The sequence below is a fragment of the Pelodiscus sinensis genome, chromosome 1 (genome assembly GCF_049634645.1).
Source record: "Pelodiscus sinensis isolate JC-2024 chromosome 1, ASM4963464v1, whole genome shotgun sequence".
Classification (NCBI taxonomy): Eukaryota; Metazoa; Chordata; order Testudines; family Trionychidae; genus Pelodiscus; species Pelodiscus sinensis.
In genome coordinates, this window is record NC_134711.1 from 135,039,097 (window position 1) to 135,061,714 (window position 22,618).

Consider the following 22,618-nt stretch of genomic DNA (forward strand, 5'->3'; position numbering starts at 1 on the left):
TGCTCAAGAGCGCTCTCCTGTAGGCATAGAGCAGGAGCTCCTATAGCAGCCCCAGTGTAGCTCCATCAGTCCAACTGTGCTGCTATAAGGTCTGTAGTGTACACACCACCTTACCCTTCATTCCTCTGTACCAACCTAAGGACTTCCGATACGCTGATTCATAAAACTTATGGGCTACGTCTAGACTGGCATAATTTTCCGGAAATGCTTTTAACTGAAAAGTTTTCCATTAAAAGCATTTTCGGAACAGAGCGTCTAGCTTGGCACGAACGCTTTTCCACAAAAGCACTTTTTGCGGAAAAGCGCTCATGGCAATCTAAACACGCTTTTCCGCAAAAGAGCCCCGATCGCCATTTTCGCAATCGGGGCTTTTTTGCGGAAAACAAATCTGAGCTGTCTACAATGGCCCTTTTGCTCAAAAGCTTTGCGCAAAAGGGACTTTTGCTCGAACGGGAGCAGCATAGTATTTCCACAAGAAGCACTGATTTCTTACAGTAGGAAGTCAGTGCTCTTGCGGAAATTCAAGTGGCCAGTGTAGACAGCTGGCAAGTTTTTCCAGAAAAGCGGCTGATTTTACAGAAAAACTGGCCAGTCTAGACACAGCCATGCTGTTTTGGAAAGGCTGCCTGGTGTCATTGCAGTGCTTGCTGAGATGCATTGCACACTGATGTGTACAAATCAGATAGATGTCTGTCTCGGCCTCGCTGGGCAGCGCTCATGGTATTAGGCAGGAGTGCTGGAGCCCCGAGGCTGAGTCTCAGATGTGGTGAGGCTGCAGGGCCTCTCCCAAAGGAAGAGTGAGCACACCGAAGGGATTTTTCCAAGACTCTTCAAAGAAATTGAGGGGTAGCACTGATCTTATGAATCCACGACAGCGAACCTTAATGTGAGGCATGCTAATGTACTGACTTACATACCTCTCCTTCCTGCTTTCTTTGCTTTCTCTCCCCTCCTATAGGTCTCTATAATGATCAAAGCCAGTGCCTGGGTGTCTTCAGACTGTGCAAACGTTAACACTCACAACCTTAGCTGCACAATGCATATATATATTAGCCCAATGTCTGTGACTCTGTAACGCTGAAATGCTGGCTGTTGACTCTGGGCGGCCCTGTTGACTGAATCACGTCCTTTGCCTCCCGCCATGGCGCTCGGCTGACTTCTGTGCCGCTCAGCCAGGCTGCTGCGGGGGAGCCCGAACGGCTGCTTCCTCCACTGGCTCCCCCACAGCAGCCTGGCTGGGCGGCACAGAAGTCAGCCGAGTGCCGTGGCGGGAGGCGAAGGAGGTGACGGGGAGGTGACGTGCGGTGTGACAGTGGCTCCAGGCCCCGCCTCCTGGCTATGGATGTCACCGCCCCACCCCCCTTCACCTCCCACAGTGGTGCTCGGCTGACTTCTGCACCACTCAGCCGGGCCGCCGCGCGGTAGCATGAGGCACAAGTGACCATTTGGGTTCTGCACACCCCATGCAGCACGGGGAGCGAGGAACCCAAATGGCTGTTTGGGCTCCGCATTCCCCCAAGTGAGAGGCAGGAGGGAGAGGAGAAAAGAAAGAGAGAAATGGAGAGAGAGGGAGGAGAGCTGAGAGAGAGGGGGGGGAGGCAGGAGGAGGAGGAGAGAGAGAGAGACGTGGAGGAGAGACCCGAAAATCCCGTCTTATGATGGGCTATTGGCTAGTTATTAATATCATGCTTCAGTGAGTGAATGTGAGATGCAGGGTAAGTGTCTTGCAATGAATCATGACTAGAGTCAGGATAGAATTCCCAGACTATACTACATGTCTCAATTCACACTCTTTCCTGCCAGCTACTTACACAGCACAAACATTCACTTTGAGTTCTTGATCCAAGAAAGAGACGCTCTTTGGTACTTTTAGCTTCACTTCAAACTTTGGCAACACTGAAAATGAAAGGTAAATGTAATTGCTAAGTGACATCTTAGGGCTGTGGGTGGGGGAAGGGGAGAAGAAATAGGGAAACCTAACTACACCAGTATTTGAGGGGTATTAACTCCAAAGTAGAGGAATTGTTTGAAGGAATACAGGCAGGCAAAATGGGGTTGATGCTTTTAGATTTAATACTAGGAGAAATTCTTCTTTACAAGGAGCTGTATTATCACTTTTATTATAATACTAATTTAGCATATTTATCTGTAGATCTCAAAGCATTTAACAGATGGTAAGTGTCACTCACTAACTTCATTTGACTGGTGGGGAAACTGAGGAACAGCACGATTTTTTTTTTAATGACTGCCCAAAGTCACCTATCAAGACAGTGGCAGACCTGGGAATAAAACCAAGATGTTTTCAGGGTAGTGCTAATCCACTAGCCCATGCTGCTCCATTTGGAAACTGAAGAGCATAGTGTCCCAAGAGAACTGGACACCCCAGTAGGGATAGGAAAGGAGCTTTCCCTTCTACCATAGGAAGCTTGGGATTATTAAAGCTCTGCCCAAAAAGCTCACAGCAGACATCCTGCCAGGGAAAGTACTAGTGACAAGATGAGGGATGGCAAATTCGTAAGAAAACAAATCAAAGGAGTTGTTCCACATGCAAAATTACAGACACCGAGAGATCACTGGGCACTGATGGCTTTTATTGTTCTATCTGTATACAGGATCCTTCCACACTGCTTACTCATTGCCACCAGCTATCAGTCTATTAAATAATAATTCTAATGTAATATAACCAATGAAATAGCTTTAGACTTCTAGAGTACAGTATATGCCTTGCATGCAACACCTACCTCACACAGTCATATGAGGTTAAACTTAATTTTATTTCCTACTGTATAACTGGAGAAACTGAGGCAAAAAGAGGTGACATGACTTGACCAAAGTTACACAGCAACTTAGTGACAAAGCCAGAAGAAAACCCCCAGACTTCCAATTCCTGGTCTTCTGCCCTGATCACTAGGCCATATACCTCAGTATCTAGCAGGCTGGCCACCACTAATCCATCTCCTCCATTGCCTCAGTCTCTCCTCCCTGCCTCCATTCCTTGCCTTAGCTTTCTTAACCAGTGAGTTCAATAAGAAAAAAGGTATCCTACAGTGCTTAAGGTCTGCTCTGCGTCATGCCTGTCTTTGACAAACAGCTCATCACAGACTCTGGCTCTTGGCTATGAATCTTGGCCATATAAAAGGTGCAGATGAGAGCCACTGCAGGTGCTTACCATATTCTTCCACAGAGAACCAATGATACGTTTTGTCACCTGAATTCCTCTCAGCGATGATTTGATAACTCCCCAGCATTGGCTCTTGGATTAATGAGAATGAGAGACTGACAATGCCATGCTTAGATTTTTTATTCAGCCACTGAAAAATCCGGTTGTTCTGGGGATCCTAGTGAGTGTGGAGAGAGAAATATGAATGTTTTTTTTTGCCTCTCTCTTCACAGACAAGCTCAGCTCCCAGACTGCTGCACTAGGCAACACAGTATGAGAAGGAGGTTGCCATCTTCGGTGAACAAAGAACAGGTTAAGAACTGTTTAGAAAAGCTAGACATACACAGATCCGTGGGACCGGATTTCATGTGTTCAAAGGTATTGAGGGAGTTGGCAAATGTCACTGCAGAGCCATTGGCCATTATCTTTGAAAACTTGTGGAGATCAGGAGAGGTCCCAGATGGCTGGAAAAAGGCAAATGTAGTGGCCATCTTTAAAAAGGGGAAAAAGACAATCCAAGGAACCAGGGGCAGATATAGGGCAGGGCGAGAGGGGCAGCCGTCCCGGGCCCCGCACTTCAAGAATCCCCGCGCATGCACAGGGCACCACCACGCATGCGCCATGTCAAAGGGGGGCCCTGCGAAATTGTGCTGCCCTGGGCCCCACAAAATCATCATCTGCCCCTGCAAGGAACTATAGACCAGTCAGCCTTACTTCAGTCCCCAGAAAAATTAGAGAGAGGATCCCCAAGGAATCCATTTTGAAGCACTTAGAAGAGAGGAAAGTGAACGGGAACAGTAAACATGGATTCACCAAGGACAAGTCATCTCTGACCAATCTGATTACCTTCTATGATGAGGTAAGTGATCTGTGGATCTGGGGAAAGGAGTGGAAGTGATATACCTTGACAGTAGCAAAGCTTTTGATGCGATCTCCCACCATATTCTGGCCAGCAAGTTAAGGAAGCATGGATTGGATAAATGGACGGTAAGATGGACAAAAAGCTGGCTAGATTGTTGGGCCCAACAGGTAGTGATCAACAGCTCAATGTCTGGGTGGAAGTCAGCTTCAAGCCGAGTGCCCCAAGGATCAGTTCTAGGGCCAGTTTTTTTTCAACATCTTTATTAGTGACCTAGCTGAGGAGATGGATTGCACCCTCAGCAAGTTTACAGATGACACTAGGCTAGTGGGAGAGGTAGATATGCTGGAGGGCAGGGATAGGGTCCACTGTGACCTAGGTAGATTAGAGGATTGGGCCACAAGAAATCTGATGAGGTTCAACAAGGACAAGAATAGAATCCTGCACTTGCGACAGAAGAATCCCAAGCATTGTTACAGGCTGGGTATCAATTAGGAAATTAGCAGTTTGGCAGAAAAGGACCTGGGGATTACAGTAGATGAAAAGCTGGATATGAGTCAACAGTGTGCCCTTGTAACCAAGAAGGCAAATGGCATATTAGGTTGCATTAGGAGGAGCATTGCCAGCAGATCTAGAGAAATGATTATTCCCCTTTATTTGGCTCTGGTGAGGCCACATCTGGAGTACTGTGTCCAGCTCTGGGCCCCCCACTACAGAAAGAGGGTACATCTACACTACAACATTAATTCGAACTAACTTAGTTCGAATTAGTTAATTCGAACTAAGCTAATTTGAACTAACGGATCTAGACTAAAAAACTAGTTCGAATTAGCATTTTGCTAATTCAAACTAGCATGTCCACATTGAGTGGACTCTGAACAGGGCTTAAGGATGGCCGGAAGCAGTGCCGGCAGGGCATCAGAGGAGGACTTAGAGCGTGGAGATGCTATCTCAGGCTAGCCGAGGGCTGCGTTTAAAGGGTCCCGACCCCCACCCCGGACAGACAGTTCTCAGGGGTGCCCTGCTTGCAAAGCAGTCCTGGCTTGGAGTGCCCGGACTACCCACACTGGGCACATCACAGCACTCGGCCATCAGACCAGCTGCACTTGCCGCAGGCTGCCATCTGGGCAGAGGGAGTAATCGGGGGGCTGCAGGAGAGGTTCCACCCCAAAAGCCCGCAGAGCCAGCCCAGTCCTCCCCATCGGGGGCGCGTACCCCATTCCTCCCTCACCTCCTTCCACTTACCCTTCCCTAGCCCCTTTTCTTGATGTGCAAAATAAAGGACAAATGTGTTCAAAAATGGAATCTGTCTTTATTGAACAAAACTGGGGGAGACTGGGAAAAGGAGGTGAGAGAGGGGAAGAGAGAGGCTGGGAGAGGGGAGGGCAACTACAATGATCAGGGGTTGGGAACAGGTCCCATATGAAGAGAGGCTAAAGAGACTGGGACTTCTCAGCTTAAGAAAGAGGAGACAGAGGGGGAACAGGATAGAGGTCTCTAAAAGCAGGAGTTGGGTGGAGACGGTGCATACAGAAAAGTTCTTCATTAGTTCCCATAAAGAAGGACTAGAGGACACCAAAGGAAAGGAATGGGTAGCAGGCTTCAAACTAGTAACAGAAAGTTCTTCTTCACAAAGCAAAGAGTCAACCTGTGGAACTCCTTGCTGCAGGAGGCTGTGAAGGCTACAACTAGAACAGAGTTTAAAGGGAAGTGAGACCAAGTCATGGAGGTTGGGTCCATAGAGTGGTATTAGCCAGGGGGTAGGAGTGGTGTCCCTGCCCAAGGTTTGTGGAAGGCTGGAGAGGGATGACACGAGACAAATGGCTTGGTCACTGTCTTCGGTCCATCCCCTCCAGGGTCCCTAGGGTTGGCCGCTGTCGGCAGACAGGCTACTGGACTAGATGGACCTTTTGTCTGACCCAGGATGGCCATTGTAAGCTCAGGGCTCAGGGTCGGGGGTCTCAGTGGACCCCCTTGATTTTCATGCACACCTGCTCCTGAGTGGCCAGGCTGGCAGCTCTCCTGCCCTAGATGGCCACTTTCCTGTGCCTAGTGCGGAGATCGTGGATGAGGTCCACGATGTCCGCACTAGCCCAGGCGGGTGCCTGCCTCTTGCGGTCCTGGGCAAGCTCCCGGGAGCCGCCAGCCTGGTCCTGGGAAGAGGGGGAGGGATGGGGGGCATCGGGTGGGTGGCTTGATCCGTGCCAGGTGCAGGGTCTGCTGGCTGGATGCTGGCAGGCTTGCACCTGGCACGGGCACCGTAGCCAGCCCATGCCCCTTTTTAGGGGTCCAGGGCCGGGAGGGGGGCAGATGAGTTTCCCTGGTGTTGGCCACAGTGGCCACCTGGGAAACCTGGGGAGGGCTAGCCTCCCACTAATTCGAATTAAGGGGCTACACAGCCCTTAATTCGAACTAGTAAGTTCGAACTAGGCTTAATCCTCGTGGAATGAGGATTACCTAGTTCGAACTAAGCGCTCCGTTAGTTCGAATTAAATTCGAACTAACGGAGTGCTAGTGTAGTGCCTATGAAAGTTAGTTCGAACTAACATCCGTTAGTTCGAACTAACTTTGTAGTGTAGACATACCCAGAATGTGTACACACTGGAGAGGGTCCAGCGGAGGGCAATCAAAATGATTAGGGGGCTGGAGCACATGACCTATGAGGAAAGGCTGAGGGATTTGAGCTTATTTAGTCTGCAGAAGAGAAGAGTGAGGAGGGATTTGATAGCAGCCTTTTACTACAGGAAAGAGGGGGAGTTTCAAAGAGGATGGACAGAAGCTGTTCTCAATGATGACAAATGGCAGAACAAGGAGCGATGGTCTCAAGTTACAGTAGGAGAGGTCTAGGTTGGATATTAGGAAAAACTATTTCCCTAGGAGGGTGATGAAGCACTGGGATGGGTTCCCTAGGGAGGTGGTGGAATCTCCATCCCCAGAGGTTTTTAAGTCTTGGCTTGACAAAGCCCTGGCTGGGATGATTTAGTTGGGATTGGTCCTGCCTATGGGATCGGGGGCTGGACTTGATGACTCCTGAGGTCTCACCCTAGGATTCTATGAATGTTTTATTATCTTCTTCCAGGCCCTTCCACTTTTCTCCCTGCCTTCCTTTGCATTTCTTACCTTTCCAGATTCCAAGGCTGGAAGGGACCCCCTAGTTTGACTTATGCAACACAGGCCATAGAAATGCCCCCAAAATTATTTCCAAAGCAGATTTTTTAGAACAAATTACCATCCTGATTTTAAAATTGCCAGTGATGGAGAACCTATCATGATTCTTGCTAATTTGACCAAACATTGAATTATTCATGCACTTAAAAGACACACCTTATTTACAGTCTGATTTATCCAGCTTCAGCTTCTAGTCACTGGATCCTGTCATACCTCTGTCTGATAGACTGAAAAGCTCATTATAAAGTATTTTGTTCCCTATCGGTATGTCTATGCAGCAGCATTATTTCAGAATAAGGGATATTATTTCCAAATAACAAAATGCACATTGATACAGCAAGCTATTATTTTGAAATAATGTCGAGCTGGAGGACCTTTTACCCCAACTCATGGTAACCCTAATTTCATAAGAAGTAAGAGAAGTCAGAGTAAGAATGCTCTTCCTTCAACTTACTGCTGTGTAGACAGCACCGAAGTTGAATTAAGCTATTTTGACTTCAACTATGCAATTGACATAGCTGAAGTCACGTAGCTTAATTCGACTTTTATCCTGATGTGTAGGCATGCCCTACGTAGATACTTAGACTTTAATCTCTGAACCTTCTCTTTGTTAAAAGTTAAATAGTTGAGCTCCTTGAATCTAACACTAAAAGGCAGGATTTTTAATCCTCTAATCATGCCAGATGCCCCTTCTCTGCACTTCTTTCAGTTACTGATCTTCTTTTTGATTTGTGAGTACCAGAACTGGACACAGTATTCCAGCAGCAGTCATACCAGTGACAAATACAGAGACAAAATAATCTCTCTGCTCTTGTTCAAGATTCCCTATTTATGCATAGTTACAATGTCACACTGGAAACTCATTATTCATCATAGTCCCCACATTTTCATCAGAGTCACTGCTTCCCAGAATAGTTTCCCGTCCTATAAATAGGGCCCACATTCTTTGACCCTATTTACAGTTAGCTGTATTAAAACACACACTGTTTGCTTGTGCCCAGTTTATCAAGTGATCCAGATTTTTCTGATTCAGTGATCTGTCTTCTTCATTATTTACCACCCTCCCAAATTTTGGGTCATTTGCAAGTGTTATGAATGATGATTTAATGCTGCCGTCCATGTCTTTGGAATCATCCCTGCTAGATGTTGATTCCTTATTTACAATTAGATTTTGAGACCTATCAGTTGGCCAGTTTTTAATCCATTTAATGTGTGCCATGTTAATTTCATGGTTAATTTCATTTGCTCTAGTTTTATACAGGCAGTCCCCGGGTTACGTGCAAGATAGGGACTGTAGGTTTGTTCTTAAGTTGAATCTGTATGTAAGTCGGAACTGGCATCCAGATTCAGCCGCTGCTGAAAGTGACCAGCGGCTGACTACAGGAAGCCCGAGGCAGAGTTGCTCTGTCCCGGGCTTCCTGGAATCAGCTGCTGATCAGTTTCAACAGGCTGAATCTGGACGCCAGTTCTTACATACAGATTCAACTTAAGAACCCCAGGTGTCCCCAAGTCAGCTGCTGCTGAAACTGATCAGCGACTGATTCCAGGAAGCCTGGGGCAGAGCAACTCTGCCTCGGGCTTCCTGTAGTCAGCGCTGGTCAGTTTCAGCAGCGGCTGACTTGGGGATGCCTGGGGCAGAGCAGCTTGGGTGCTGCTGGATTGCCCAAGCTGCTCTGCCCCAGGCGTCCTGATTCAGCCACTGCTGAAACTGACCAGCAGTGGCTGAATCAGGACTCCTGGGGCAGAGCAGCTGGGGTGCTGCCGGGTTGGTCCAGTAGCGCCCAGAGCAGCGCTACGGGACCAACCGGTAGCGCCCCAGCTGCTGTACCACAGGCATCCGGAGCAAAGCCGCGGAGCACGGGGGCAGCGGGACAGCCCAGAAGCTCCAGCTGTTGGAGACCAACAGACCAGGGAAACAGGGAGCAAAGCAGAGCAAAGCCGCGGAGCACGCCGGCAGCGGGACAGCTGTGGCGCGTCTGGGCTGTCCGCTGCCCACGTGCTCCGCGGCTTTGCGCTGCTTTGCTTCCCGTCTCCCTGGTCTGTTGGTCTCTAGCAGACCAGGGAGATGGGGAGCAAAGCCACGGAACACACCGGCAGCGGGACAGCTGGCGCATCTGGGCTGGCTGCTGCCCACGTGCTCCGCGGCTTTGCTCCCCGTCTCCCTGGTCTGGGGAGACGTGGAGGAAAGCCGCGGAGCACGCGGGCAGTGGACAGCCCAGACGCGCCGCGGCTGTCCCGCTGCCGGTGTCCTCAGAGGCTTTGCTTCCCGTCTTCCTGGTCTGCTGGTCTGTCAGTCAAAAAGATGGGAGAACAGATGGGAGAACAGAGCCACTGGTGTTCAGTCCAACGTTACACATAGTCTGTGGCAGGAGGAGGGGGCAAAGAATCTAAATTTTCTGAGTCTCAGTCATCTCCTATAACCACAGCTCTTCCCCTAAACAGCGAGGAAGCTCATGCACCATCATATAAATGAAAAACCTTTCTTCTGTCTTTGATTCTAAACAGATGTTCTTCTATATAAGAAAATCAGAGAGGAACCTAGCTTATTCAGGTAGCATCATGCCATGATAGTACTAACGCAGCGATGAAGGTTTTTCTTCCCTTCCTGGAACCCTTTATTGACAATTTACTCCAATGCATAGTGCCTGTCACTCATTCTAAACATATTCTGCCCTTGTTCCAACTGCACTGGGATCATGAGAAGAATACATTCTTAGGGTGACAATTTGTCAAGTAAACATTCTGGCTGTGTCTACACTGGCACCCTTTTCTGTAAAAGGGATGCTAATGAGACACTTCGGAATTGCAAATTCCACGGGGGATTTAAATATCCCCCGCGGCATTTGCATGAACATAGCTGCCGCTTTTTTCCGGCTCGGGGTTTTGCCGGAGAAAAGTGCCAGTCTAGACAGGATCTTGCGGAAAATAAGCCCTTTTCCGGAAGATCCCTTATTCCTACTTTCATATTTAAATCCCCCGTGGAATTTGCAATTCCGAAGTGTCTCATTAGCATCCCTTTTACGGAAAAGGGTGCCAGTGTAGACACGGCCTCTGATTCTGGAAAATGAGGCTATGTCTAGACTATGGGGTTTTTCTGGGCTATCAGAGGTATCTAGAAAAACTCCGCTATGTCCAGGGAATGGGTGTCTCTTTCTTTTTTTTTTTTTTTTTTTTTTTGGTGGAAGAGCTGACATGATCTTTCGGAAGCCCTTTCTTCCTCCTCCCATGAGGAAGAAGGGTTCTTCTGAAAGAGGAGATTTTTCCTAAATTTGGCCCAATGTAGACAGTCAAATTTCAGAAAAAACACTTCCAACCAAGCTATCAGAAAAAGGTATGCAAATCGTGGAATGCAATTTGTGTACCTTTCTCCAATAAAACCCTGTAGCGCAGACATAGCCTGAAAGAACTCTGTCTAGAAATAAGCCATACGGTACAGTATCATGCATATCTTACCTGAAGGATGATCAGGGGATACTGAAAAAGAGAAAGGGCAAAAAGCAGATCAGAGCTGAAGGAAATTAGTTACTGAATTACACTGAATTATACTGGGTGGTAAGGCAAGATGGTAGCTGCTCCTTTTCTGGGGACACAAGGTTTGGTTTAAGTCTTACGATAAGAACAATCCTGATATCAACTGTCTGTGAAGATGACAATCAAAAAAATCTCTTGATGTGGAGACTAGGGAGATGACAGATTAGTTCCTAGGGCAGTGGTCACCAAACAGTCCTTCGGGATCTACCAGTAGATCTTGGAGCCTCTGCCAGGGGATCCTGACTGGTTTGGCCAAGAGGCTGTCAAGTACCAGCACTTCAGCTGCCCCTCCCCCTGCTGTTGTGAACCTCCTGCCCTTTGCCTTGGAGCTGCCTCCACCCACCCTCAGGAGCCTCCTGTTTGCTGTGTAGAGCAGGGGAGGGAAAGGAGGGTGCTGATGTCAGGGTGCCCCCTCTCCCACCCTGTATTCTATCTCCACAGAATGGAGGGGGGCACAACAGGGCTTGGGGTGGAGATAATTTGCTGGCTGCTTTTGGGAGTGGTGCAGGGCCAGGGCAGACATGAGCTACCTTACCCCCCTGCACCACCACCCAGGAGCCACCTGAGGGAAGCAGTGTCCAGCTAAAGACTGCATCCTGAACCCTGGCCCAGTCATAAACTCCTTCCTGCAACCCAGTCATCTGCCTGAGCCCTTGCTAGACCCAACTCCCTCACAGAATCTTACCCTGAAGCCACACGCCAAATCACTTCACTCAAGACCAGAGCCTGTGCCCCAGCCCTCTGTCCCTGCCTGATGAAAGGGAGGGACGGAGGATGGAGTGAGCAGGGGCGGGGCCTCAGAGAAAGGGCACAAAGCAGGCGGGGCAAGAGAATTTGGGTTTGAGGTAGAGCCTCGATTGCACTTAAATTCAAAAAGTGATCTCGTGCTTAAAACAGTTGGAGACCACTGGTCTCGGGAAATCCCAGCCCCTTTCACCTATATAAAGGTGGGGCAGTGACCAGTGATGTGAATTAGGGGTGTAAAAGTGTAATCGATTAACCGATAAGGAAAAGCTTATCAGTTAATGCTATAGACTACACACATTCCACCCCCTCACCACCACTTGCCAGTACATTTTTTAGCAGGCTGGCCAGCAGCCCAGCTCAGTCTTGGCTTGCGATGGATCTGGGACCTCCCCCACCCCCTCCTCCGTGGCTCTGCATTTAGTGTATTACAAGCCAGGCGGACAGGTAGCCCAGCTCAGTTCTGGCGCATGCTGGGTCCGGGAGCTAGGACCACCCCCTAGACTGGGGTTGCTGCCACCCTGCATTGGTGCCTTTTTATCCCAGACAGCAGCACAGGGCATCAGGCAGTCCACAAAGAGAGCTGGTTTTTAAACTGGCTCCCTTGTGGACCAGCTTCCACCTGGAACCCTGCGCTGCTGCCTCTGATAGTGGCAGGGGTCTTCTCGGGGCTGAGACCACAGTGCACTGGCTGCCAGCCTTGCCCCTGGGGACTGTAGAATAATCGACTAACTGATAAGCATTTATGAGGTTATTGACCATTCAATTAACCGATATTTAACATCCCTAAAGTGAATCCAAGGAGCGTCTTCACTTTAGAGACACCCGGAGATCTACTGAGCACAATTTCACTATATAAAGGACAGATAGTGATTGATTAAGGCCAGATCTACACTAGACTCAGAAGCTTGGCTTACGATATGCAACTCCAGCTATGTAGAATAAGTAGCTGGAGTGGACTTATCTTATGCCAAGCGTGGTGCCGTCCCCACAATTGGAGGTGAGGGGGAGCCAATTAACCTATTGGCTTCCCTTGCTCCTTGCAAGAGCAGGAGTACCAGCTGCTGGCAGGGGCACCCTCTAGCCTTAACTAGAATTGATAAATCCAACTCTGGAAGATTGATGGTAGCAGTGACAGTCTTCCATGGAGTGAAGACAAGAGCTAAGTGAATCTAGAACAGGGTCTTAAAAAATATTGATTCCCCATCACACTCACCGTCTCCTGAACAGGTTTGAAATCATTATCCAAACAGACAACTCGGACCTTCACTGAAAAGAAAAGTGATGGTCAGAAGAGAAAAAATAAACAGAATAACTTTAGCAGCAGAATATCATTTTCTAATAGACGTTTTGAAACTAAGCTTCTTCGGATGCGTCACTGAAGGTAAATTTGAAGTGTTAACGAGAAGGTGAGTTATTCTAGAAGTAAAAAAGCATATGACTATCTTTCTAAAGGTACATCTAGACTGCAGAATTTTTCCGGGATACTGGAAAAGCTCTGCCGCATCCAAGGAGCGTGACTGGTTTTCCGAAAAAAAATCAGAAAAGCAGACGCATGTTTTTGGCATCCCTATAAACCTCGTTCTATGAGGAAGAAGGGATGTTCCAAATGAGGCTTTTTTTCTGACATTTGGCCCAGTGTAGATGGTCCAAATGTTGGAAAAACCTCTTTCAGAAGAAAAGCAGAAAAAGATACAAAAATTGTGGTTCACGAATTGCGTATCTTTTCCCCACTTTTCTTTGGAGTCTAGACACAGCCTAACTGGTAAAAAACTACTATCAACTATTTCCCACGTGAATCAGCTGTGGTCAAATATATCTAATAAATACACAGACATGATCATATTAATCTCTGAGCTCCTGCTCCATTTTACCAGGGTGATTTTCCCCACATATTGCTTGTGCTTCCTGAACTTAAATCTTCAAGCAGTGGAAAGATAAATCTACAAATAACATAATCCTAAATTTGAAAGTTTGGAAGAAGAGAGAATAATAGACTTTCTTCCATCCTAAGGCTATGTCTAGACTACAAAGATAAACCAGAAAAAGAAATGCAATTTGTGGTATGCAAATTGCGTATCTTTTTCTGATTTACTTCTAAAAGAGGCTTTTCTGACATTTGGCCCATCTACACAGGGTCAAATATCAGAAAAAATAGCCTCTTTTGGAACATCCCTTCTTCCTTGTAAAATGAGGTTTATAGGGATGCTGACAAAACACGACTGCTTTTCTGACATTTTTTTTAAGTGGATGCATTCTTTGGACGTGGCAGAGCTTTTCCGGGATACCAGAGGTATCCAGGAAAAACTCTACAGTCTAGACATACCCTAAACCAATTGGCAGACTATACAAACTGTTTATCATGCATTATTTTATTTGTTCTGTATTTTATTGTCCTATGTAGCAACAATGATGACCACTTCATTTACACAAAAGCAAATATTAACTACACTTTAGTGTGATGGGGTGCACTGTCCACACAGGCTCAATCAGCCAATTTGGCTGTGAAGGACAGAGAATCAGGCTGTGTGGAGGGAGCTAATTAAGAGGAAGCTCACATGTGAGGAGTTGCTGGCAGAAGAGGCCTGCCGGGAAGCAGGCAGCACTCATCCCCTGTGAGAAAGGAGGTAAGGTGTCTGAAGGCTACAGAGGGAGGTAGCCTAAAGTTAGCCCTTGAGAGGCAGGAGTTGGGAGGATGGCAAACCCAAAGGAGGTAGAAGCCAGACAAGAACAAAAGGCTCAAGGAAAGAGTCAGCGAGGTCCAATGGAGCTGGGGAGGGGAAGGAACAGACCTGAACTGCTGATTAAAGGATCCCTGATGTAGAACCCATAGCAGAAGGCAGGCTCAAGGGAAGAGGCACTGGCTGGATAGAAAATATGGAAACTGCCTGAGCCTGCGGATAAAGAGATGTTGGTACTATGGACAGGGAGGGCCAGGTCCCAAGGAGACAGCAGCTGTTCCTGAAATGGGAGTGAGAGAGAGGCTGCAGATGGAGAGAAAGGGGAAGGAGTTTTGCAGTTGCAGGAAGGGGTGTCATCTGTGCAAAGCTAATCCCCAGAATAGTCAGGAGGAGGCACCATCCTCCAGTGACAAGAGCATTTCAAATATGGCAGAATATTTTTATTAGGAACATTAAGAATAAATGCTGCTTGTGTTAAGACACACCACGGATTCCTGCCCCAAAGTTATTGTCAGAAAATATGAAGCATCTGAAAATATCTCATTACAATGAAAACTGCTCAGGAAGAAACCTACAAGGACCAGCAGGTCCGTTTTCTATCTATCTTAGGAAAGTACATGGCCCCAGCCACTATAGTATTAGAGCATCTTACAATCTTTAATGTATTGATCCTCACAACACCCCTGGGAGATAGAATAGTGCTGTCATCCATACACAGATGGGAACTGAGGCCCGGACAGGCTGAGTGATTTGCCCAAGGTCAACTAAGGGGTCTGTTGCAGAGCAAGGAGTTGAACCAGGATCTCCCAAATCCAGGACTAACGCTCTAACTACTAGACAATCCTTTCTCTCTAGCAGCAGCAAAGTTTTGGAATATTCTAAAAAATAGAAATAGAGGAACCCATCTCTCACTGCTTGCTGTCTTTAGGCCATGCTCCAAAACATACCTCTTCACCAGAGCATTTCCCAACGGAAAAGAGTAGAAGAAAACCCAACTGGGAGATCAGTGGTGGAAACCACAGAGTAAGAGAGAGAATTGATTCTCTCCTCTTGGACACATCTCACTGTCCTTATTCTATATTTAATTTGTGTCCTATATTTATTACAGCACCTAGATATTACTATGCTAACTAGTGTAGAATTGATAACTGGATCAGAATCTCAGGCTCAGAGAAGCATAAACAACAAAAGGGCTTGATACTCCTTAAGGGACGGATTTCTGTAGATCCACAAAGTCACATCTCTCAGAGGAAACTAATTTAATTGGGAACATATAAATATAAAGCTTTTTATGCATTAAAAGTCTATGCATGAGTTACTTTCTCCACTTTTGATGGTCCCTATCTGGGGCTACACTCTGAGACCCTCAGGAACTGATTATGGATATCCTGTTCTAGTTCTTCTTCTTAGCACAGAGACTCCACCCTAGCACCCCTGCCACCTGTCAGCCACACTCCCAGGTCAGTAAGTAACTCATACTCCCCACTGACCTGTTTGTGACGGCTTGTAGATAGGTTTGTCTGTCTGGATGAGGACCACATTGTCTAGGTTCTGAATCGCCACCAATCTTCTCTCTGACAGATGGACTGTGTTGCCTTCGGCAGAGAAATTGATGAAAGCCAAAGGGTCAGAGGTAGCGAGAGAAACCTGGGAAGAAGCAAACCCCCCAAAGACAGAAAGTCTTTTAGTGTGTCCATGTGATTGGTTCCCAAGCAAGGGTCATGGTGAGTTTGGGGGGACAGGGTATCATGAGAGACTGTTTTACTGTCAGACAATCTCTAAGGCTACGTCTACACTGGCATGATTTTCCGGAAATGCTTTTAACGGAAAAGTTTTCCGTTAAAAGCATTTTCAGAAAAGCACGTCCAGATTTGCAGGACACTTTTCCAGAAAAGCACTTTTTCCGGAAAAGCGTCCGTGGCCAATCTAGACGAGCTTTTCCGCAAAAAAGTCCCGATCCTCATTTTCGCGATCGGAGCTTTTTTGCAGAAAACACTACTGTGCTGTCTACACTGGCCCTTTTCCGGAACAGTTTTCCAGAAAAAGATTTTTGCCCGAACGGGAGCAGCATAGTTTTTCCAGAAAAGCACTGATGATTTTACATTAGATCGTCAGTGCTTTTCCGGAAATTCAAGCGGCCAGTGTAGACAGCTGGCAAGTTTTTCTGGAAAAGCGGCTGATTTTCCGGAATAACTTGCCAGTGTAGACACAGCCTAAGAGTATGTCTACACTGCTGTTGAGGTGTAATTTCCAGCTCCAGCAAACAGACACACACTAGGGCTGCTGTAATAAAAATAGTGTAACTGTAGCAGTACAAGCAATGGGCGGGACTAGCTGCCCCAAACCTGGAATCTCAACTGGCATTGTACTCAGTCCAAACGTTTCTCATACCACTGCTGCCTCACTGCTAGTTTTAGTGTGCTAACTCCATCAAAGCTGTGTATGTGTGTGTGTGTGTGTGTGTGTGTGTGTGTGTGTCTGTGTGCGTGAGTGTTTATCAGAGCTGCTAATTACACCTCTTGCTCCATGTCCCCTTGCAGTTTAGCTTCAGTCATGGCAGAAGGGACTGGACACCCAAGTAGTTCCTGAAAGTTCAGACCAGATTGTGCTCTGGGCTGCTATACCCTTCTGCCCCTTGTGCTGTTGCAGCTACACTGCCATTTTTAGTGTATTCGCCCACTCAGGACTAGTGTGGATATGTCTCCTCAAGGGGGAATTTACAACCCCAGCTTCCTTTTCATTCCCCACCCTCATTTTGCTTGAGCCTTTCTCTCCTTCAGCTTCAAGAGTGGGATCAGTTTGGACCATAGGAAGGATGCATCCAACTTTGTTTCTCTTTGATTGAACTAAAATATGAACATGTTACCTGGAATTCGCTGCACTGGAAGTAATTCTTCTCTTTCACGTGTGTCTCCAGCAGCGTGGTGCTGATGGCTTGATACTGCAAGGCAACTTTCAGGGACACTGGCTCACTGAGGTTGTAGAGCTGCACACACATGCTCTGCGGAGACGGGCTCTGCAGCACCGAAGGCACCATGAGGACATACTGACTACAGACAAACAAAGCCAGCCAGGTCAGTCAGCAGAAAGAAGACAATCCACAGCAACATTCATTTGGAGGAAAACTCGTGGCTATTGAGAATCATGATCCAAAGCTTTTGAAACCAGCGGGAAGACTCCCCATATAATGAGGTTTGGATCAGGCCCTAAGTGAGCACAAGGTATTTTCCCTCAAACTATTCCACTATTAGATTGTTCCTGCCCTCCCCCCATCCAACTGCTAACTTGAAGTGCAGAGATTAGCTGGGCGGGTATTAAGCATACTTATCTGGCCCTCTCTCCAGTGTGTATGTGCACCTTATGTTCTCTAAGGCTACATCTACACTGCAGCACTATTTCAGGATACAAGAGGTATCCCGAAATAGCTATTCCCAGTCTTATTTCAAAATATAACGGACTCGCTATTCTGACGTCCCTGTAAATCTCATTCCACAGAAATTAAGGGATGTTTCAGAATAGCAATTTAATTTGAAATAAGAGTTGTTTAGACAGCATCACATTTCGAAATGAGCCATTTTGAAATAACACTGAAATAAGACACGCAATTTGCATAGCTCAAGCTGCTATTTCAACCTATGGTGCAATGCACTCTGCTGGGTTTATATCTTCATACGCTGTGAGGGAAGGAATAGCTGTTACCACGGAGAAGCTAATGGCCTTAAAGTCACTCTGTTTGTGGCAGAGCAAGGAAATGAACCCATATCCTTATCTAGTGCCTTAGCATCAGTCCCTCCCATGATAGAGAGCTGTTTCTGTGGCTTAGTAAGATATGAGTTTATTCCCTAAGATTATCAGCAAAAGTACCAGTTAGTGCTAACTGTGGAGGTAGCTCTGGACATATTTCTATTGAGAAAGGAACTGCCATGTTTCAATGTATTGGCCTTAATATGCAGGAAATGCACTTCAGTTTTGGCATGCAATGCTTGGCTATTCCAGGAGGAAAGAGCACCCAGCTCAGCACTGCATTTTGTCACACTCTGTCCTTTCCCCACCCCTCTCACTTTGTTGCTTCCTTTATCTCCTTCTGCCACTGTGCCTTAAAAAGAAAAGTCTCTCAGCTCTCTAGTGGTTGGCACAGCTTCCCTCTCCCTGTGACCTCACTCTAGCCCAGGGGTTCCCAAACTTTTTGACACGGGGACCAGTAAATCCATCCACGACCTTTTGGAGGACCGGTAACATTCATTTGCATATTTGCATATTCGTTAATCAAATTATGAATATTCAAGTAAGTTGTTTCTGGTCCTCCTAAAGCCCCCAGTGCCAGCTTTAGCAAATTCTTGCCAGCAAGTTAAGGAATATGGATTGGATGAATGGAGTGTAAGACAGACAAAAAGCTGGTGAGACCAGGGTTTCCCAAACTTTTTACTTTAGTTGAAACCCTTTTTTTTCCATACTGTTTTTCGCAGCCCCCCCCAAAAAAACATATAAAAAACAAACTGAGAAAATACTAGACATATAACATGTCTGGTATTTTCTCCGTAGATAAGTTGTATTATTACTAGATGTATCAGTTTGTAGTTTCGAACTGCCTGGCTGGTAAATGTGCTCAGGCTGCATGAGTGTGTCTACCAGCCAGACAGTTTGCAACTACTCAAGCGGGTGTGGGGGGGGCAAGGGGCACAATAGAATCCCCGAGCCGGACTCACTTGTGCTTTGCGGGGGAGGAGGGCAGCGCCCTGAGATCCGCATATAGTCGGGCCAGTCCCACTCCCCTCTGGCCGATTTGCTCCCCCCGCTGTGCCTCCAGCCAGCCCCACTTCCCCTCCCGGACAGCCAGTTCTCCCCCGCTTCTCCCTTGCCAGTCCCGCTGCCCATGTCCAGCCCTGCTTCCAGTGGCTGCTTCTCCCCTGCACCTCCTCCCAATCTCCCCCGGCCAGCCCCCTGCCCAGCTCTGCTTCCGCCCGCTGCCCCTCCCCCAATCTCCCTGGCCCACCCCGATTCCCCCGTCCAGTGCTGCTTCTGATGGCCGGCTCTCCCCTCCTCCTTCCTCTCCTCCCCCTTAGCTACACATCTGACGGGAGCCGGAAGATCCAGCTGCAGACTCCGCCCAGGCTGGCCAAGGGCTTGGGGGACCCGGTGCCACACAGGCACTCTAGGAGCCTGGAACACCCTGGCAACCATGCTGTGGCCCGGTACTTTTTTCCTGTGGCCCAGTATCGGGCTGCGGCCCATAGTTTGGGAAATGCTGCTCTAGCCCTTCAAGGCCCTGCTGTGTCTGGTTAGGCTGCTAGCCTTCTTTCTGCTCTCCTGGTTCTTTTGTTAAAATAAAAGACAAAACTGAGAAACTGGACATGCAACCTAAAATGAATCACTTCACATTTTTTTGTAATCCTGGCCCTGCCCTTCCCTCCCACGTCTTTCCTTGTTTTCATCTTTACCTGGGCTTGCCTGGTGTAGACTGTGCAATCCTCAGAGAACAGACCAGGAGTAACATTTTCAAAGATGCCTAAGTGACATAGTCCCATGAACTTTCATAGGGTGCTGTGCTCCTAAGTACCCAGGACCCCTGGGTCCTAAGTCACTGAGGTGATTTTGAAATTTTACCCCAAGTCTTCAATTTCTATAAAACCCTGAGCACTATTATAAAGCTAAATAATCAAAAATTATACCACCAGCCTCCAGCACAGCTCTGAGAGGCCTCTGCATGGCCTCCTACTAGCCTAGTCCCACCACTGCTCCAGCTGTGCCAGTGCACACTCTCCCGCCCACCAGTACAGTTTGCTTATGTAGTCCTAGGTCTCTGCTGCTGCCCCCGTTATTACAGTCTGGGATTCCTGCTAAACAAATCAGATTTCATACTAATTTTGTGAAAACAAGATTCATTCCACACTGAAACATCGCCCACATTCAGCCACCTCTTCAACTGCCGTTTGAACCTAAATCTCCAGAGACAAATGTCCTGGCAAATCATACCACAAAGCCCCCAGAACAACAGAAATAATAGAACAGTAATGAGATATTAGATAATAAAAGCAAATAATATGTGATTGCTTACGGCCCATGAGACTCTGCAGCAATCAAGTGAAAGACAAGGCAACTCAGAAAAACCTTTGACCACATCATCATCCACAGAGATGAAGAGAGAAAGTTTAAGGTGGAGCCTCTCCCAGGGAGAGTGCATAGGTTCTGGCTTTTAAATGCTCACGACTGTCTCCTCCTCCTCACTCATATTCCAATGAAAAGACAAAGAAATAAAATTCACATAGATTAATTTCCCTCTAGCTTATTTTCTTCACACCCTTTCAGGTGTTGCTTCATAACTGTAGTTTAGGGAAGTTCCAGTGTTGCCAGTGAATTCATTTTTACCAGCCAAGCCACTTCCTGATCTTGATGGTTCACTTATGCTTGCCTCTCTGATTTTCTCTGTGATAGAACTTGTCATCAGCTGAAAAGATGCTATAGCTTGTTAACACTTATCATTGCTCAAGTCCTTGTGTGCTCATCAGGTACAATCCAAAGAAAATCACAGAACAGATTTGCTAGTAAAATAAAATGTTGATTTTACATATATTATGTATAATTTATATTAGAATATTTTGGCATTTTGAAGCAATATGACTTGATGTTTTCAAACAAAGACATTTCAATATTTCCAAACAGAAAATTTTCAGAATGTCCCTTCTTCAAGAAATAACTAACTCTGATCTTTTCATTTCAATTCAGAACAAAAACAAACTTCAAAATATTAGAATTCCACAGAACAGAATTTCCATTTGCCAACCAGCTGTAATATTCAGCACATCTTGGCACTCTCAGAGCAAGGGGGAATAAGATCTACAGCAAAGGATCCCTGGAGGGAACATGCCCTACTGACAGCCCCTTCTAATTTATAGCTAGGCAGAATGGAGGCTCCTTGCTCAAGCTCCTCAGCTCACAGCAACTGCCAGGGTATCATTTGGGGAAAGATACAGTTTCTGAGGTAGCCAAGATACAAAGCAATGAGGGCTTTGTAAATTAAAAGAAATCAACACATTCAGCTTCACCCAGAAATAAACTGGAAGCCGGAACGGGTTGTGGCATAGTGTTGAATAGTGGGGAACAGCTATGCACATTTTTAATTTCTGTTCTTGGCTTCAATCCATTCACGAAGCTTGTTTTTATCTGTTGGAACATTTTCTCAATGTTTCCATCACCACAATATCTGGAAGACACACAGATGAGCAAGAATAGGATTGTTTGTCTAAAAAGGGACAAACTTTTTCCCCCCGATCACACTGCACCAGTTTCCTAAGTAGGAACATTCTTGGAGATTGCCGTGCTGCTGAGTACAGGCAGTCCCCGAGTTACGCGGATCCGACTTATGTCGGATCCGCAGTTACGAACGGGGCTTTACTCGCCCCGAAGGATGCAGGCGGCAGGACCACCCAGACGCGCTGCGGTCCCGCCGCCCGTGTCCTTTGGGGTGAGAAAAGCTGCTCCGTGTCTCCCTGGTCTCCTGGGGGCGGGGCCAGCAGACCAGGGGGACGCGGAGCAAAGACGCGGAGGATGCAGGCGGCGGGACAGCCCAGACGCAACGTGGTCCCACTGCCTGCGTCCTCCGTGGCTTTGCTCCGCGTCTCCCTGGTCTGCTGCCCCCCAGCAGACCAGGGAGACGCAGAGCAAAGCTGTGGAGGATGCGGGCGGGACCGCGGCGCGTCTCGGCGGTCCTGCTGCCCGCGTCTCCCTGGTCTGCTGGGGGGGGGCCCCCCCAGCAAACCAAGGAGACACGGAGCAAAGCTGCGGAGGACGTGGGCAGTGGGACCACGGCACGTCTGGGCTGTCCCGCTGCCCGCGTCCTCCGAGGCTTTGCTCCGTGTCTCCCTGGTGTGCTGGGGGCCCCCACCCAGCACATCAGGGAGACGTGGAAAGCCGTGGAGGATGTGGGCAGGACCGCAGCTAGTGCACCCCCCCAGCAGACCAGGCTTTTTTTCGCGGATGCCTGGGGTAGAGCAGCTGGGCGCTGCCGGGTTGGTCCCGCAGCGCCACTCCTCGGCACTACTGGACCAACCCGGCAGCACCCCAGCTGCTCTGCCCCAGGCGTCCTGATTCAGCCGCTGCTGAAACTGACCAGCAGCTGACTACAGGAAGCCCGAGGCAGAGTTGCTCTGCCCCGGGCTTCCTGGAATCAGCCGCTGATCAGTTTCAGCAGCAGCTGACTTGGGGACACCTGGGGTAGAGCTGCTGCGGTGCTGCTGGGTTGGTCCCAGCAGCGCTGAGGTGCGGCGCTGCGGGGACCTACCCGGCAGCGCCCCAGCTGCTCTGTCCCAGGCGTCCAGATTCAGCCGCTGTTGAAACTGATCAGCGGCTGATTCCAGGAAGCCCAGGGCAGAGCAACTCTGCCTCAGGCTTCCTGTAGTCAGCCGCTGGTCAGTTTCAGCAGCGGCTGAATCTGGACGCCAGTTCGACTTACATATAAATTCAACTTAAGAACAAACC

The 22,618-nt window shown here is 47.9% G+C and overlaps 1 protein-coding gene across 1 annotated transcript in view; it reads right to left on the bottom strand.

Annotated features, from left to right (window-relative positions):
* LOC102459099 (ovostatin-like) overlaps positions 1–20,357 on the bottom strand; it is a 68,641-nt gene extending 48,284 nt beyond the window's left edge. The window contains exons 1-7 of the mRNA XM_075902476.1: positions 20,199–20,357; positions 17,010–17,193; positions 15,634–15,790; positions 12,679–12,731; positions 10,641–10,661; positions 3,170–3,338; positions 1,812–1,896 (exon numbers count right to left, since the gene is read on the bottom strand). Coding sequence (XP_075758591.1) covers positions 1,812–1,896; positions 3,170–3,338; positions 10,641–10,661; positions 12,679–12,731; positions 15,634–15,790; positions 17,010–17,193; positions 20,199–20,269 — 740 coding nt within the window. The 5' untranslated portion in view covers positions 20,270–20,357. The remainder of the gene's footprint in view (positions 1–1,811; positions 1,897–3,169; positions 3,339–10,640; positions 10,662–12,678; positions 12,732–15,633; positions 15,791–17,009; positions 17,194–20,198) is intronic.
* Between the last annotated feature and the right edge of the window lie 2,261 nt (positions 20,358–22,618).